The sequence below is a fragment of the Etheostoma cragini genome, chromosome 4 (genome assembly GCF_013103735.1).
Source record: "Etheostoma cragini isolate CJK2018 chromosome 4, CSU_Ecrag_1.0, whole genome shotgun sequence".
In the NCBI taxonomy this organism is placed as follows: domain Eukaryota; kingdom Metazoa; phylum Chordata; class Actinopteri; order Perciformes; family Percidae; genus Etheostoma; species Etheostoma cragini.
In genome coordinates, this window is record NC_048410.1 from 28,191,787 (window position 1) to 28,211,467 (window position 19,681).

Below are 19,681 nucleotides of genomic sequence, written 5' to 3' on the forward strand. Positions count from 1 at the left end.
ACTTCATCACTGTGTTTCTAACAAAGGGTGAGGACACATCGGTTATTTCTCAAAACATCACTGAGATAAAACCTCAAATCTCTGAAATGACTACTTTCTTCAGAAATAGATATGGCATTTTGCATTGCCATATGTCAAGTACTTCTGACGGCCCAATGATATTATGTCTATTGATGTAAAGCTATACATCAATAGACTGGTCTGCTGAAATGTGTCTAAGGGGCTTTTTTTCAAAAGTGAATCAATGAATCAGATGAATGGAAGAGAATTCATACTGTGTCTCTGTATAGAGCACGTGTTTGGGTACACTTGTCTACCTGTCCAATAGGGGACCTCAATGGAAATTCAAACTCTGGTGGATTTCTAAGAACTGTGGTTACCTGCTCCTCAGATCTCTGCAGGGTAAATCCAGACAGCTAGCTGGACTATCTGTCTAATCAGAGTTTTCTGTTGCACCACTTACACAACTTTTGAACGCACACATGTTCCACCAAAACGGGTTCCTTCCCGAGGTTATTTTACAGCGGCACCGTGACGCTTGGCGCCATCCATGACGATTGTGATTGGTTTAAAGACATGCCAATAAACCTAACCACGGTTTTCTCCTATCCTGGATGCAAAATTACAAATCTTACTTTGGCCACGCCAAGACCCACCCGTGAATCACTGCTATTGGCCAAGCCATGCTTATCCAAGGTAACCCCATTTGTTCAGGTCCTATGCCCTGACCAATCCGCTATCCTAACCTTGAAATACCTAATCCCAACCAATCAAGCTGCTTTGTAATGCGGGTCTTGGCGTGGCCATAGTGGAATGGTGCATGAGCTCTTTCTGTGTCTTCATATCATCTATTGACATGTAAATGAAATAATGCTTCATGGAGGGTTGTATTTTTAAAGGTCCCATGACATCATCTCACTTTATGAGGTATTTTAACATTAATATGAGTCTGCCTATGGTCCTCCAGTGGCTAAAAAATTGTGATAGGTGTAAATCGAGCCATGAGTATCCTGCTCTGCCTTTGAGAAAATGAAAGCTCAGATGGCCCAATCTGGAATTGTGTGCCTTATGAGGTCATAATGGGAAAGGTTACCTCCCCTTTCTCTGCTTTGCCCGCCCAGAGAATTTGGCCCACCCATGAGAGAGAGACATCATGGCTTTCAAACAAGAAAAGTGGCAATTGGTCAAGGCCACACCCCCAGCCTCCACCAGGAGGCAGTTCTCTGGAGGGTTAAAAATTGTGAGGAGAAAAAAAAATAAAGTCAAGTGTCGATTATTAATGCATGTTGTTAACTTGCCATTGCATTAGGAGGAAAATTGGAGCTTGTATTATTCATGTATCCTTTGCTGTTAATCTTTTGGCTGAGCCTCACAGACTTTCTTTGCACCACCCTTTCACACCCCCTTCCTTCCCTCTCTTTCCCTCTTTTCTGTGCTTTCTCTTTTTTTTCTTTCATCCCATGTGGGTGCTGGGTGTCGATAGAATGAGGTGTTCCCCGAGCCCTTGTTCACCTGGACCCGAGTAGGGGGCCGCCTGTTAGATGGCAGCACCGAGCGAGATGGGAAGGAGCTGATTCTGGAGAGAGTGCCAGCCGAGCTCAACGGCTCCATGTATCGCTGCACGGCCCAGAATCCTTTGGGCTCCACGGATACGCACACTCGCCTCATAGTCTTTGGTATGTACGCTCAATTCGGCAACATGCCCTGGCCCCATTCTGGAGTGGCTACTACACTTGCTAGCAGTGAAATTGAAATCCCATTTAAGTTTGATTAATTATGTAGCAGACGATGAATATGAAACATTTTTTTTCTCCTTTCTGTAACTGCACAACTTGGGTGCACAAGAATTATCTAGAACACTTAGACAATTACACAGTTGAATGTCACAGAAAATTACATAACTCTACAAAACTTATTTCATGTATCTACAGTATCTTTGAAAAATACTTATGAGATTTATGTGACCACTTTAAGGTATGAATCATTAATGCAGCTAAGTGGGTGATTAATAAGAGATTGTATTCGTAATTGGCGCGACAACACATTCTTTTTTAGGCAGCACTTAGCGACGATAACTATTCTCCAGCAAGGGATTTAGTCACTATTCCATCAGTGGCATGTTTCGAACGGCTAGCACTTAAACACCATGATGAAATCAAATCAGCTTTTCCTCTGACAGTGTCACATTGTTCAATGGCTACACCAAAGAAACATGTTGATCAGAACCTGGAAGTAGTCCATTTACTGGTGTTGATGTGGGAGCTGGATTGCTTACAGGCTCTATTATGTCTGTGTGTCTAACTCCTCTGGATCTGTTTACTCTGGACACTCTTGGAGGAACTGGGATCTGCCTTCATGAGCCTCATCGGAAAGCTCTATTGACATACGGGAGTTTTATTCAAATAAGCTCTACCATAGCTAAACGGGTTTTGGCTTCTCTACCCATTCTCTGACGTAAATATGATGGCAATTGGACCTGTCGAACCCAATGTTTTGAATATATTTTGCCTACATCACTTTTTAGTAAAATGGCACACACAAGTTCAGTCTGATTTTAAAGACTTTACATTTACAGAAAGGCAACAACACACACCGTTTTAAATATGCAGACAGTATTTAATTCAATTATGAAGCCTCAGATGTCTTAATTCTATCTAATGAATTATGAAATTGAAGTATATTTGGGTGTGTGCACAAGTGAAAAACACGGGCTAGCCTCTTTCACACTCACATTGATCCATGCATTACATTACAGACATTACAATGACATTACATGTCATTTAGCTGACACTTTTATTCAAAGCAAAGGTACAAACTGCAGACAGCAAGAAGTAAGTGCAAGTACATAACCCAAACTGAAAAGAGCCATATGAAAGTGGAACTGTAATTTTTATTTTATTTTTTCATCCAAGATGCAGTAAGAAGAGAAGTGTTTTTAACCTGCGGCAGAAGATTCACAGGCTTTTGGCCATCCTGATGTCAATAGGGAGATCATTCCACCATTTAGGAGCCAGAACAGCATTATCATTAATTAAATCTTCCACTACAAAATAAGTTTTCAAATCCTTCATTGATGCAGGCCCTAAGAGAACTGGGAACACTTCCTTGATTATTTTCCCCCATTGTCCCTCAGCAGTGGTACAAGGATAATCCCTTCAGCATTCCAGATGCTAAATACCATTCAAGCATTGCAACTCTACCCATAATGGATCTGAGAAGTTGGATAAGCCACAAAACAGTTAACTAACAGAGTCCTATGTTTGAAAGCCCAGAAAACCTTTCTATATATGTATAATGGCAGCAATGTTAGAAATTCCTTGGCTAAAAAGGACTTTTCACACTTGTACTATACTGAAGATGAGACAAGTAAGAGAAGCAGGAGAAATAGTTTTATTAAATGTGGAAATGTGTGTGGCACGCACACGCATTCACTTCAGCCCTGAAGTGCCCTATTAACGTAAATCAGGTCGACACCATTTTCGTACTTCATCGAGCCTGAAACAAAGAACATTGTATCCATCATGTTTTTTTGTTTTAATCCTCCGTCCGAAACACTCCTGTGAACCGGGTTTAAAGTACGTCACAAATGTAGAAATTACTAGGCGGGCCTAATAAGAACACACTTTAAGGGGAAAGTGCCACTTTAGGGAGGCGTTACCTTGGGAGGCGTTTTGCTAGGAAGAGCACTAATGTCTATTTAACACCCTGATGCACCCTCAGGTGTCATCGGCTACGTGCCTAGTATGGCCCATCTGTCTGTCTTCTCCTTGTAGATTGGTTCCACTCACGCTTAGGGGAAGTAAATGGTGATTAAGTGACCTTGGCACCGTCCCTTGTGGCCTTGATATGAGACACTTCTTTCTCAGCCGGGGGCAAAGAGATAGAAGTATTTGGGGGCTCTGCTCGCTTGGCAAAGTGTTCAATATAAATCATCAGGAATAATAGACTATAATGACGGCGTGGTATAGAGACTCTCCACTGACAGGCAACACTTACGTCTTGATGATGTACATCTTTAGCCACCCTCAGTTATAATACCCTCTGAGATTACTGCAAAGTGAGTCAGCACTGGGGGCCGGGCAGTGACACACACACACACACAGGCAGACAACCAAATTGCACACACATGCAGAAACACAGATATGTGTGCTTATGCAAATTTGCAGGGGCAAGCAAACACCACTATGCATATGCAGAGTGCACACACTAATTTCTCTGTGCTTCTCAGAGGAGTTTCTATGTTAATGTGGTTGCACTGAGACCGGAATAGTTTCACACTAGTGTGCTGTATTATATGTAGCTTCCACCTGCTCATGTGTAAAGTCAGAAAGTTGCTCACAAAAGTGGATTTACACCGTAACAAATATAACAAACATTTACAGTATCTTACTGGCAACAATTGGCCAGCAAGTTACTGCGAATTCTTTTTACAGTGAAGGAACCGTACTTCCATTCACATTATTTTGTGTATTCATTGTAAAATACAAAACAATTAAAACACAACATAACATTAAAAAAAATTTAAAATACAGTGGTTTACTTTACTATTTACAGTACTATAGCGGCTGTATTGTGATTTATTTTACAGTTATTCTACTGTGATTTTAACTGTAATACTTAGACTATTGTAATTTTGTCATGTCAATAAGGTTTTAACGTAAACTTTACAGCATTCTACTGTAAAAATCAAAATGTTACTGTGAAATCTAAAGTAAATAACTCTAGATTTCATAGCCATTATTTACAGTGTAGGCGTCTTGCTTATTTTCTGTAAGCCCTTCTAAGCGCTTCTTCCTTTGCAATTACGTTATCCCTCTGAGAACTTTGAAAATATACTGTCAGAATGTAGTAGGCAGGGTAGATGTTGGAGCTGCTTATTAAAGGTGCAGTCAATTTCTCCAAACATCTTTCCCAGACTGTCTGGCCACAGTTGTAGTCTCACTGCTGCTATAAGTGTCCTGGTTGTTCTGGTGCAGCGCTCTGTGTTCCCACTTCCATTAGCTGGCCGTGTTTTCCTCACTGGGGAGGTGCCATTTTAAAATGTGTTTCAGGAGTTCAGCTTCATTAGAAAGCCACAACCTCTGTCAGAGATGACAATTTTTTTTTCTTTCTTGTTCTGTCTTCTCCCTCTCATGCTCTTTATCCTCTGATAAATTCCCCCCCTTCATTCACTGAGGAACTCTGTCTCACGGCTACATTTTTTTCTTCTTTTCTTCTTTCCAACAGAAAATCCAAGCATGATGAAAAACACACAGAATCAGAACAGTAAGTATTCCAGCCCACAGAAAATGATGGCTTTCAGTGTGTGATTCATTATACATCTCATGATCCCTGCTGTATCGCTTGACTGTCACATTTTTCACAGATGCTGTATGTAATATGGGAACAAAATGTGACACTGCAGTCTTTTGTTTCACTGTGATTGGAGAAGCAAATTCTTTGGCAGGCTGTGGTTTCAACATTCAAAGTATTGACAGGTGGATGTTTCTCATTCTGTCCCGAATGCATTTTCTCTGATAGACTGCGCGAGAGTGATTGAGTCAGGATTAATCTTCGGCGATGTTCAGTAGCAGCAGGCAGCAAGCCTCTTCCAATGACTAACCGAGCCTGTCACTTTTGGCTGAGAGTGAGATTATTGGTGTTTCATATGTGCGGTGGTGGCTCATTTGTGGTTCCTGAGATTATCATATGTAAAGATGAGGGATTGTCAGGAGAAGCCGCAGGGCTGTGACAACAACCTTTCCATCTCACCCGTTTTTCTGCCACTCCCTCCCTCTTTCTACTTCCATATCTCTGCTTTTCTCTCCTCTCGTTCCTGCTCACTTTCTGTCTCCCTTTGCCAATGTCTCTTCCCGTTTCATCTATTTCTGCTTGCTTTTTCACCACCCTTATTTCCTCTCTTTCCATCACTCATTTTATCTCTCTCTCTTCAATCATACTTATATTTCCTACTTTTCTTCTTCAGCATAGATCACAATCTCACAATTCTCTCAATTTTGATGCAGGCACAAAGGCCGTATGGTCAGTGCAGTTTATTCTGTAGTGTAAAAAAAGATCCAATTCAGGCTAAAGGGCCAAATATTGGAGTCACAAAGACAGTAATCAAAGTGTAGTAATAACAATATTAATAGTTAAGATACAGGAATATACTTTTTAACAGCTCATGTAGATTGTTTTGTATTAACAAGACTTGATAAATGGGATAATGGGATAACTCAGTCCACATAGGTATGCATTATAATTGATTAGTGAAATAATCCTGGCTGTTATTCTGTAAAAAACATCAGGGATGTGAACTAAATGTAGATTGTAACTTCTGTGCCATTATGCAAGAATCAGTAAAACACCTGTACTGTAATAGTTTTTGAGCTATAAAAAAAAATTGTAATTTCATAGTGTATAGTCCCTTGCGTATGTGTATGTGTATGTGTGATGCCCATGTTTGTGGCATTGAGTGTGAACAGCTTCCCAAAGCAGATGGCAAGGGGGCCTGTCTTTAAGCCGAACGCCATAGTCAGACGAGATGACATCATGTGTCTCTCGTCCTCCCCCCTTCTCCCTTCGTCTCCCTGTCTCGCTTCCTTTTGCTCTTTGTTTTCCTCTCTCTCTCTCTCTCTCTCTGTCTCTCTCTCTCTCTCTTTTTGCCATCTTCCCCCGTCTCTGCCATTCATATCTTAGGGATGCAAATCTGTATATGCAAATGCAGAGGAAGGTGTGTCACAGCAAGGACAGAATCAGGTCAGCACGGACGCGCAGACATGCCTTGCATGCAAGTCAAATTGGTGTACAACATGGCCCCAAGAGGTCACCACACAAGTGTCTGATCGCTTAATGGCTGAATACCCAACTCCTGCAAAGGACCACCGCTGTCAGTCAATGAACAGACGAGGAAGCCATGCTTCCCATGAGGTGTTATATTCATTCATCTTTGTCAGAATCCCACTCTCCCCGACAACTTGTCAAGCCGCACTGTATGGCAATGAAATGAATTCCAGACGTGTGAAATTGAGGACAAACATCTGCCAAGTTTTCTGCCGCCTAGAACTGAACTTGTCAGCCTGGGCTGGTGGAAGTATCAACAGTTTGGGGTTGTCGCGTCATTCAAGCCAATGCATCATATCGGCTGAGAGGCGGTTCCACAATCAGAGAGAAATGCATTACACGTAACAAAGCCTCAGCTGATGATCTTGGTATTCATTGACTCAAAAATGACAATAACATAAAAGCCATGACCAAGTAATCTGCATTTTAATTTTTTTGGCAGGCATGCTACATCTGTCATTTTCCATAGCGCCATGCAGAATTGTAATTCAGATCCTCTTTTAGATGAGAGGTCAGATCAGAGACAGGAACCAGACTGGTAGGAGTGTAAACAGATGTGTTGTAGCCGCAGTCATACATATCAAGTAGGTTCGTAAAAGCGGCGAACTTGACTCTAATTCACTTCGTCATATGCAAAAAAGAAAGTGTTGTTTTTCAGCTGGCATTTGCAGTCCAGCACAACTGAGGTAGAGTAATCCTTTATTAAAAAAGAGCACGTTGCCTCTGAAATCAGTCCCAGTTCAGATTCAGGTTGGCAGAAAATGCACCAAGTTCTGAGCCAAAAACTGAAGGCAAACAGATGGCTGGGCGACTTGCATCTATGATTGTGGATTGGAAGGGGACCTCAGATGATGATCTTATGGTTGGATGAGCCCATTACAGAATGAGATGAAGTACTTATTGAGAAGATCCAGTTGATATTGTCTCATTTTGTATGATTTGAGTGGAAATGCTGTGTTGAAATGTCAGAATGGAACTTTCTGTAGTATTTTACTTATTAGGGAGTCAGTCAATTCAGTTCAATTTTATTTATATAGCGCCAAATCACAACAGGTATCTTTTTGAGCTTTTCATAAAAGAGCAGGTCTAGACCGTACTCTGTGATGTTATTTACAGAAACCCAACAGTTCCCACCAAGAGCAGGCAATAGGCGACAGAGGCAATGTCCTTTAAGAGGCAGAAACCTCGAGCAGAACCATGGCTCAGGGTGGGGGGGCATCTGCCTCAACCGGTTGGGGGTGAGAGAAAGAGACAGACAGAGACAGAGAAAGAGAGAGAGAGAGAGACTCCACAGCTCCAGAGCCAGAAACACCTGCAGTAAGCAATAGGAGGAGAGGGGCGAGAGAGTACAAGACTCCGGTAAAGGGAAGAAGTTGAGTTAGTACAAGTAGTAGTAGCAATCCTGACAAACATATGGTTAAGTTGTTTCTGGATGTTTATCCTCCAGACTCACAAAGCCTAATGTATGGAGACAATGCAGGGTCATACTTAAATAAATAAATGAAAAGAATTATAATTAAAGCTATAGTGCGTAGTTTCTTTCGCTTACATGAGTAATTCTATGTAATGACAACTGCACTGTTGTAGCATCCACATAACACAAGCCTTCCATAATTGCGCCACACAGTTAATTGTATCCAAGGAGGACACGGGGGATTAAATTAACATGATAGACTCTTCAGGAGAGGTAATTATCTTCACTGGAGTTTCTGTGCATGAACGTTGCCAGACGCCACATTCTTCTGAACATAGTCTTACTGAGAAATCCAGAGAGAGTTGTGTGGAGCTGATAGTCTTAATTATCTTTGTAGCAACTCATTCGGCAATGGCTTGAATGTAACGGACCAATACAAAACTGTTGTAGGCTTTAAAGCGTTAAATGCTTTACTCTTTTTTATGCTTTTGTATTTATACTTTTATAAGTGTATGTATACTTTTGTACTTGTATTCATACTTATACACTCTTATTTATCCATAGCATAAATAACTGTGGGATACAAAATGTCCGTGATCAAAAGTAAGGGGCGAGTTAAAGCTCATGTCTCGTGAGTCTGGATGATGAAATATTGTCTAAGGTGATTCTAGCCACAACCCCATGTGGTCAGGTGGTTGGGATCGTTGGTGTAGCCACAATGTTGGCACAATCTGAATAAATAAAAATGTCAACAAAGCCACACCCAGAGGCAGACACAACTTTCCTCCCACAGCAGCTCCAGTTCCACTGTCCTCTCTGTAGCATGCCCACGGGTAGCTACAGAAAACAATAACAGCAAAGAGCTGCTGATGGAGCTGCTGATCTAGTCTCTATAATCTAGTATCCCCTGCTGTGGGCCTTAGAACTACAAGTCTAAAGAAGAAGAAAAAATAGGGATTCCACTTCTAATAGCAACATTTTTATCTAAGGAATTCTCAAATATGGGGAGAGAAAAAATATCTTTGTGTTAGTCTAAACTGCAAAAAAGGCCATGTGGGATTATTTTGGGATGGTAGCCCTGCACTCAGCCTTTGTCCTTATCTGAAAGAGGATTAGAGCATAGAGGGTCTTCTTAACAGTTTGAAAGTTCCTTAAGGCTGTTGTGACATTGGGCTACATAATTAAAATTGAGATTGATAGATAGATAGATACTTTGTTTATCCCGTAGGAAATTTCAGACATCCAGTAGCAACACATCCATAACACAACAAACACGTAGACACACATATATCACACATACATAAGAATAAAAATAAAAATCACTCACAGAAATGCAACAACCATGATAGGGTGAGACTGTATGTAATGATATATTAAACTGTATGATATGTGCAAAAGTGAACAGTGCAGGGATTGAACATTGCAGTAGATCATGATTAAATATTAACTATGACTATACAATATAGACATAATAACCTATAATCTGACTGACTGAATAAGAATAAGAGCATATGTAACAGGGAATAAGATGTAGATGTTATGACCACAGTCCAGATTATGTATGACCGTATGTCATTAGTGTGTACTTCAAAGAACAACATGGAGATTATTTTCCAATAATAAATGTATTTTATGCAAAGACGGGTTGGTACAACTCTCTTCTCAGAGTTTCACTGTCATCAAGTCACCACAACTCTAGTCCAAGAAACAAATATGACTTAAAGTGACGGTGACAAGTTAAGATCAATCACATTGACGGCTTCTGAGAATTTAAGAGAGAGGACTCTAGGTTGTCTATTAATGGCATACACTTTTTTATAAATAACTTTCAAATGTATTAATATGTATCAACTATGTCTTATCTGCCCAATTTAAGCACTGGTTTTACTAAAATACCATACAGCTTATCCAGGAGTAAACAAATGTGTTGAAATTATTAATAAAATAAAACCTTCCAGGTTACTTCAATAACGTTCATTTCATTTATACAGGCTTTAGGTGTCATATAAATTGAGAATTAAAGCTATAGTGTGCAACTATTTTACATCAATGAACACCTATTACATTCAAGCCATTGCCAAATGAGTGGATACAAAGCTGATTAACACTTGTGTTGTCTTCCCATCAGAATTGAAAATCAACACTTTGTTGATTATTTATTTTATGTTTTTAACATTTTCTTACGTTTTTGTCCCTTCTTTCAAGACTTTTGATGCTTTTTTTTGAATGTTTGTCACTTTTTGGACATTTAACACTGCGTAACACTAACTTATTACCTTCAGTTTCACAGTTATTTTTGGAATTTATGGTCAATAAACCTCATTTATGGGAAATTATAACTAATGTTTGAGTTAGAAAAGCAGAAATTAGGAATTATTTAGACTAAAATGAAAGGAATGTATGTTGATGGATAATCACAGACTGGTTTTTATCAACTTTTACTCAATTCTATTACAAAACCACTTCAATTAGTTTTTTTGAATGCTATAAAATTGAATAGGACACCCCAAAATTAATGAAAAAAGAGATTTGTGATTGCCAAAAAGCGTTTGGGGTAATTACAATTGAGTAGTAGAAAGTAGTGGAAAACTGGTCAATTCGACCCAAGGACAACGTGAGGGTCGAGACTATCAGCTCTACACAATTCTCTCTGGATTTCTCAGTTTGGCTATGTTCCCAACAATGGTGTGGTCCGACGCCTTTCACTTTCCGCTTTGGAAAGGAAGAGGACATAAAAATTACAACATAACAACCTCTTCCGAAGCGTCCATTATTTTGACTCGTTGATTTGATGCGTTGACGCTCATGGTGGCGACAGAAACTACGCACTATAACTTTAATCTATTAAAACGCTGTTGAAGAAATATGACTTTTCTGATTGATGAGTAGAAGATTGAGTGTTTTATTGACTGTTTCTTTGGTGTTTGTAGATGGAGCCTCCCGCGTTGACGTTCTCGGACTGACGTGGATGGCACTTGTCCTCACAGTGACAGTGGAACTGACGTGAAACCTCTCATGCAACACACTCACACACACACATACTTGCCCTTCTTAGACAAACTTCCACACATGCAAACACACACACACACACACACACACACACTCTCACACACATTTTCCACAAACCCTGCAAGCCTTTTCCAGTCATCAACAGGCCATCCATGCGTCAGTCGATCAGGAAACAGTGCCATCACAGGATGGCGCTCCACTGTGTTTTGTAATAAAATATTAACCAAGATAATGATATCAAAAGAACAGCGTGATGAACATAATAACCAACTCCTATATAGCCCTGCCCAGTTACACTTTTTTTTGTTTTTGTTTCTTGTCCCACGTCTGCCTGTTGATCAATAAAACCAGTTGATTTGAAATGGAAAAACAAAAGAGGCATTTGGATTTTCTTTTGTTAAGTCAAAATGTCATTGGTGTTGACAGAAAGTTGAAAAGTGGAACTGGCTTAGGATGCGCCATCATACGAACCAGTCCAATCTGTTAATGTCCTGGGATGCACCTGAAGACACGCTGATAAACTACGGAGGAACAAACACAGATGCTTCAAGAGAACATTCTTTTTTTATTACTATACAAGTATTGCTTTTTTTCCTGATGGCTCGGAATGTACAAGTGGATTTAAACGCATTGAGAAACTAGAAGAAAAACAAATCTCCTTTTTGAGTGTATTTTGTGTACATCAGTGTAAATATTGACAATAATTAAAGAGGTTATATGGGTTATGGCGAGGGATGGTTGCTGATATAGTTGGAGCTTACACTTCTCCACCTTTGTTTGTACTTCATTCAACACTGTTCTCAGTGATAATTCTTGGCTGAAAGGACAAAAACATTAACAGCCTTTTTGTTTCTCATTTGGGCTTTTTATATCTCAATGGCAGGTCTCCAAGGACAGAGTAAAAAAAAAAGAAAATCAACATATGTCTGCTGTTTTGGGGTTGTGGTGCATGTGACATTTGAAGATTATTTCTCCTTTTTGGTGTGTTGCAATTGACGGCACTGCAACTCATTGTCACTGGCCTGTAATCCAGTTATTCACTTGTGACATATTATCTTGCATTGTGTACAATACGTAACTCTTACCCAGACATCCACTAGTAGGATCATTTTAGCCGCCATTCCAGGGAGGTGCTCACTTGAGGCAGCGTGTGTAAACAGGGTTGTTGCATTTGTTTCCTTTCACCTGTATTAAAATGGAGAGATAATAACACTTACAAGCCTTGACTTTACTTGTTACAATGTGCTGGTATTAGATGGGAAGGTAATATAGAGTATCTAATATTGCTCACTTCTGCATCCAGTGGCTAGAATGAGTTTACTATGCTAAAGTTGATTAAAAAGAGGAATAAAAAAAAAACTCTTTTGGAAATGGATCTTACTGCCTTAATGCATTGTTAAAAAAAGTCTTCCTTAAAATACAGGGAGCATAAGTATACACCCCCCTATGTTAAATTCCCATAGAAGCAGAACTTCTTAATTTTAAAGCCCAGTTATTTCATAGATCCAGGATACTATGCATCCTGATAAAGTTCCCCTGGCCTTTGGAATTAAAATAACCCCGTATCATCACATACTCTTCACCATACCTAAAGATAGGCATGGTGTTCTTTCAGTTAGCTTAATAGCTGGTTTGATTTGCATTGAGAGGTGATCTTATGGAAAGTTCCCCATGCCTATCTCTAAGTGTGGTGAAGGGTATGTGATGGTGTGGGATTATTTTATTTTCATCGCTTGCTGTTCTAAAAAGCTTTTTAAAATCTCAATGATGTCATACACATCAAACGGCCGGAGAGACTGCTTTACGGCGAGCTCCGAGTTCTCCTTTGTTCTCTCGAGGCATCGACAACATAGCTGACAGGTTAGGCTCCCTCTGTCGATACACGTGCTAGAAAGAGGTTTAGAGACAACGCTAAAATATTCAGTCTGACATTCAGGCTCTGCTTTGGATGTCATCAAGTGGGATCTCTGGTTGTAATCGGTCCTTCACTGACCGATCAGCAGTCATTAGCAGAATGCTAGCATGTTATGAGCATAAACGACTCAACCTGTAAGAACTCAAAAGGACACAAGTACTCGTTTATTCAACTTTCAACCTGTAATCCATGTTGAATTTGCACAAACTTCAATCAAATCTGAGATTTCTTATCGACAATCAGGCGGAAGAGACAAATTTAGCCGTCCAGCTTCAGACTCCCATTCGTTTTGCACTCGCCTGCGATCACCCCCCTGTGGAACTCTGGTGGACCTGCAACCAAATTCAGTACAATGGGTAAGGCTTTCGGTAGGGCATGGGAACCTTCTTGTAAAATAATTCTAGTCAAATTACAACAGAGGGTCCAACATGACTTTTGAAGAATATTCTGACATTGTTAACAATTTACAGTTTTTACTCTCTCACACACAGCGCATTAATGCAGACTAATCCTGCATTTTTTGGACTTCACAATAATTGCAATTTAAGCCATTTTAAGGACGCAAAGTGTAGTAAGGGATTAAGGGTTTGAACCAGGTGAGAGGTAAAAATGTTAAAGCTTAGTCGAATAGAAAGACCGACCCGTTTGGGATATTGGCTCACCTTGACAAAGTACAATCCATATTCCTTCTAGAGATGAGAGCTGCATAGCACAAACAGTATTAAAAGTCAAATGCGCCTTGCAGTATTCCAGTGAGGAAAGCAAAGTTCACACATCCTTATCCACCCACTGTGTAGCATTATTATTTTTTCATTCACTTGGCATTCAAGGGAGAAAAACATCTCCATTACTATTTCTTCTTAACGTCTGTTAGAGAATGTGCGAATTGTCTTTTATGTAATCATCCTGCCAATAGAAAAGTACATCATGATACACCGTGTTTACGTGCATATGTGTGTTTTACAAATGTCCGCATTTACAAAATATACATATATATTTTCTTGTGTTTCAAATACACGGGCCGGACGTGGCCGTCAAAGGGGCCGTCAAAGAGGCCGGGGGGGTCTGGCACCGTCAGATGCACCGACATCAAAATTAGTTCAAAGCTCTCCTGGACCAACAATAAATGTGATCCGTTTAAATACTTACATGTTCTGTTACCCAGAAAGAAAGACTCCCAGTTTCAGCCATGTATATGTAGCATTTGATTGTTCCCTTCAGTCGTAATTTTCCTGAATTATAGGGACATCCATGTGAAAGTTAAGAGCACGCTTTTGCGTGCACCTTTTATTCACATGAAATTTGTTCCATTATCGGTCAATGCTGTTGTTATTTATTCATTTAGGGTTAGGGTTATGTGGATATATATATGGATAAAGTTTGAGCCACCTCAGGTTCTTATAAATGTTTTAGTTACTTAAAAATTGTTGATCTATCACAAAATTATAAGCTTTATTCTTGACTACCCCACCCCGCCTTTATTGATCTCCATAGCTATAAGAGAAAACAGGAAACACCTGCTGAAAAAAGGTCTTTTGGGCCTTCTGTTCTTGTTCAGTCACATGTTGCAAACCAATCATGGATGGCACAGGCAAGAAGAGGGGAATTGCCACACTACAATGCACATGGCTGACTTTCCTGTTGTTTTTTTCTCAGCGTGGTTCTAGTTCACCTGAGCTGGGAGCAATGGTGAGGATAAGAAGAAGCCTCTTTGGCCCGTCTGTGAATTATTCAGTAGTCAACCATGAATCGGGTTTCCTTTATGTCGTCTGCAGTTTTGGCTATCGGATGACCAAACGGCACCCGTGTCAGCTTGGACATCTGACACACCCTGTCTATGCCTCCCCATGTGATGCACCTTCAAAACGCTCCACAGAGTGCTGCTTAAAAACAACAACACGGCACTGTTGCTGACTGCAGACTCGCTTAACTGTGTTATATCGGCAACACAAATGACAGTCTGACAGCTCCGACTGAGAGACATGACAGAGATGTATGTTCAGTGTAGTGCATGGAAATGAATGACACTGTCAGGTTTCTCTGTGGACACTCTTTCCATCTGTTATCTGTATTATTTACAGTGCTGTGCTTATAATTCCAAGTGACTGCCATTTTGTTTTCCAACTGCAATCTTCAGCTTATCTTTAGAGGGAGTCATTTTAGCATCTGCACTGGCACCAAAAAGAACCTTTGATCTGTGGCATGGCTGTGCAAACAGATGTATCCTGGTTATTAAGTACTTGATAAATGTCACCTATCATAACTCCCCACCCCTTATTTAAACCATGTGTACCTCCTGCAGCTCCAGTCGTTTGTTTGAGCAAGTTAAGGAGCGTGATCTATGATATTTTAACAGACATTTTCACAAATTGGCATAGTAAAGAATGACCTGAACCACTCCTGTTTTAACAAAAAGCAAAATGTGCAACATAACAACATAGCAAAAACAAAGAGATATGTGAGAAGAGTTATGTGTAAAGCTTGGGTGAATCAGCAAATTGCATAACCAAATATTGATCTATGAGGGATTTACATAGTCTGTGTATGGTTATTGAATCTAACTTGCCACAGGTGACCAGCATGAATAAGTGCCCCGCCTCTACAGAGCCAGGGATGCAAATAGTACCTTCAGACGTATCATTTTACACGTGATCCTTTGGGCAAAGAGGCACAGTCATCAGATCACAGCAGCTCTTTCACAATGAAAACCAGACAACATGCTACCGTCAACTGAGACGCATTGGCAATAGCATTCAATAGGATCAGTCAACCAATCGTCCCCACCGTCACTGCCACAGCTATGCCCATTGCTAATCTTTTGGGAGTCCAGTTCGACATGCAGCTGGTGTTGAAACTGAGTCTCTCTGTGGCTGCCGTGCTGCTGGTTTCATGGGCCTACAGGTTCTACAGCTCCAGGGATGCAAAGAAAATCCAGTTCTGCGCCAAAGACAACAAAGAGCCAGAAAATGCAACCTGTCAAAACTGCAAGATGACGCTGCGATGTCAAAGCCCACCAACACATGACAGCAAGAAAGGGGGCAAGCAACCCGGACCCTCAGCTACTGATGACAGCACCAAGGAAACGCCAGCTGAATGTCTATGCCGAGCTGAAAAAAGTGAGGGTGCATTTAGCATGGATATCAGCATAAAAGGACATACACTCACTCATCAGCAGCAGGCAGAGGTTTCCACCAGTAATATTTCATGTGAATCTGCTTTGAACCTTCCTCATCGAGCTGAGAGTGGGATGGCCAGTGCAACGGGGCGCCGCTCCCCTTGCTTTTTGCAGAAGCTGGAGGGCAGCATGGGTGTGGGCAGGGAGTTAAGGCAGGACTTGGAGCACCAGGGGGCCTACTCTAGCTTCCTCTCCAAGGCAGAAATCAAAGTGGAAGATGCCAACATAGTGCTCGAGGGCTCAGGAGAGCAGATTGTGCGTGGAAAGATATATGATTACTATGTTGAGTCTTCCTCTCATTCTATTACAGATTCAAACTCTGTGCCGGGTCAGTACGAGAGGAACTCTGAGTATCAGCCGGTGGAGCTTGGAAGTCATGACAGCAGCCTTGCAGACTCTCCGTCCTCTTTGAGCCCCATCATCATGCGTGATCTGTTTTTTCCTCAAAGCACTGTTCAGGATCCGTCCTCACTTGGAAGCCTCAAACTGAGGCACCCTGCAAGGCCTGTACTCCTACGCAAGGAAAGCTATCTGTCTGCAGCAGAGCAGTCAGAGCTTCCCATCCCCCTTCTAAACACAAGAGTCTCGACTCCAATGACTCACTCTTTGGCCCAAAGCAGCAATGAGTCCATCTCCGTTCACCCTATGATCCGTCACTCTACAGACAGCAACGGCCTCAATGTGAAGGAGGGGGCAGAGCTAGAGACAGCAGCAGCATTTTTACACCTTCCAGCAAAAACTCTCGACGGCACAGATTTGGAAAGCTTAAAAAGTAATCTTGATCTGGGTAACTGTTTGGAGACACTCTGTCTGGCCAAGAAACATGGCCAGACCTCTGTGCAGCAAGCAGCCCTGGGTGTCATGTCAGACAACTACCTCCAGGTGCTCAGGGACCCCAATCTTTATGGGCGGCTAATGGCTGGTGAGCGCGAGCAGATTCAGAAGCAGAGAATGAAAGGAAGACGCTTTGTCATGGTGGCAGATATGGACCCTCAAGACTGGGCGAGGAACACCGGAGGGAAGACAGCAGAGACAGAGCAAAGGAGGACCTCGAGTGCAGTGTACTGTTATGACGACCACAAAGACGCCTGGCACACACTCTGCCTGATCCCACAGGAGGTCATCTCTAAAGCTTGTGCCATGTGCACAATGGATAACTACTTATTTGTGGCACTGGGCTGCCAGGGCACAGCCAGAGAAATGACACCCTCAAAGCGAGTGTTTTGCTTCAATCCTCTGACATCAATTTGGAAGGAGATCAGTCCTATGAACGAAGCCAGGCCTCGCTGCAAATTGGCTGCTCTGGAGGGCTACATCTACGCCATTGGAGGGGAGTGCCTCTCCTCAGTGGAGCGCTACGACCCACGATTGGACAGATGGACTTTTGTGGCTCCACTGCCTAATGAAACATTTGCTGTGGCACATCACGTCACAGTGTGCAGCGGAGAGCTTTTTGTTTCTGGGGGAACTCTTAGATATATGTTACTGCGCTACAGCCCCAAAACCAACACCTGGAAGCCAAGTCTGTTAGTGGGAAGCAAAGACAGAACTGTTGATATGGTAGCTGTGGGGAGATTTTTGTATCGGTTTGATGTGAACCCCCTGCTGGGTGTCAGTGTGTACCGCTACCATACAGTGGCTCGAATGTGGTACGAGTGCAGTTCCAAAAGGCTTCAGCGGTGCCCCGCCTTCCAGTGTGTCACAACTGACAACACAATCTATTGCGTCAACCGCCAGTTCACCATGAGGTTCGAGGCTGATGGGATCTCTCCTGGTTTCATAAATGAGAATTTGAGTGTTCTCACTGCGGCGAAGGGCATACTTTTCCCCTTTGTTCTTTCCCTCCCTGATAAGAAGCCTCGGCAGACCAGTGTGTAAGGCGGATTCCGTTTTTCATTAATGATTAATGGTTAGGTGGTGATACACAAGAAAATGCTTTACATCCAGTTTTTTTGACTGAATTGGTTTTGTTTTGCCCAGGTTTATGCTCAACCCAGCTTCAAATGTTGTTTAGGTGTTATTAAGATCACCTTTCCACCAAGCCAGAAAGTTTCTGTTTCTTAAACTACTTTATTTTCTTGGATTGGGTATTGCACAAAGAAGTGTTTGTTTCTTATGTCTCACTCTCTGGCAGTAGATGTAAAATATTAGACTCTTATAGTCAAACCGATGTCTGCTTGGATTTACGGATGTGCTGCCATGTAAATTGTTTGCTTCTTTCATTTGCCACTCCTTACTGCCATTAAGTTAGTTTTATGTCATTCCAGATGCTAAACCTCTTAAGATAATTCATAAATAAGTCTCAGAGTAAATGAGCCCATTCAACTCTAACACATTTCCAAGATTGAGCAATACAGTGATAATTTATCACTGTGCTCCACTGTGTAGGGCGCACATATAACTTACACAGTGGCCTGGATACAGTGCAATTATATACAGTTGCTCTTTAAATATGACAAGATTTAAATGGGATTGTCATACAATATAAGTGGGCTTCTAAAAGCCTTTGTCACCACTTTTGAAACACTTCCAATCCTCAGACTTGCTGTTATTTTGGTAATTTTAGTCACTCTCCTTAGGTTTGCCAGAAGGAGACTGAGTCTTTGATTTATCTTTGTTCATTGTACCAACTAAATCTCTGTGTTTTTTGTTATCTATTGTTTTATTAAACACACATATGAATGTCATGCATTGCATCTTTATCCACAATTAATGAATAAGGGTATTAAGCCAAATATCTATTCCAGTATTTGTGAGGCCACTGATAGAATAACACGACAACAATCAAAACACATTTTTATTTTAGGTGTTGAGGAAACACATTTAGAATGAAAATGAATGATACAAAAAGCAAATGCATTGTCTGTCATTTACAATCACATCTTTCTCTGTAATGCTGAGGACTTCAAAGACACCCTGACAGGTTAAGAGAGCGACGTGCTGCTATAGCACCACCATGTGGCTCTCAAGGCAAACACAACCGTGCTGCCATGTTAAGCTCTTGACTTCCCACAACACAGAGGCGCCATGTGACACGCAGGCATCAGCAGCACAGTGGAGCGGCTAACTAGCTGAACAGTGGGTGAGGGCTTCAGCTGCACTGGAAGGCAGCAGACAGGCGGGGAAAGGGAGGAAGATGCAGATGGTTGGCCATCAAACATAAGCATCTCTGATTCTTCCTAATTAAACACTTTGATCCCCTGTAACAAAACACCTAATGGAATGGAAGTTAGACACGTCCCATCAGATGTTGCCTGGGATGACTCATGGCCTCAGCTCTGACATCAACACTCGTTTCATTTTTTAAATTTATTTTCCAGAGTGAATCTAGGGTAACACTAACAGC

At 41.3% G+C, this 19,681-nt stretch overlaps 2 protein-coding genes across 3 annotated transcripts in view; both read left to right on the top strand.

Annotated features, from left to right (window-relative positions):
• Positions 1-12,461, top strand: part of igsf21a (immunoglobin superfamily, member 21a) — a 217,678-nt gene extending 205,217 nt beyond the window's left edge. For both annotated transcript variants that reach the window (XM_034868272.1, XM_034868273.1), the window contains exons 8-10: positions 1,484-1,676; positions 5,227-5,265; positions 11,167-12,461. In XM_034868272.1, coding sequence (XP_034724163.1) covers positions 1,484-1,676; positions 5,227-5,265; positions 11,167-11,243 — 309 coding nt within the window. In that variant the 3' untranslated portion in view covers positions 11,244-12,461. The remainder of the gene's footprint in view (positions 1-1,483; positions 1,677-5,226; positions 5,266-11,166) is intronic.
• Positions 12,462-14,633: 2,172 nt separating this feature from the next.
• klhdc7a (kelch domain containing 7A) lies at positions 14,634-19,022 on the top strand. Its single transcript, XM_034870370.1, has one exon. It carries the CDS (start codon positions 15,961-15,963, stop codon positions 18,211-18,213), a length of 2,253 nt encoding a protein of 750 aa, XP_034726261.1. The 5' UTR covers positions 14,634-15,960; the 3' UTR covers positions 18,214-19,022.
• The last annotated feature ends 659 nt before the right edge of the window (positions 19,023-19,681 follow it).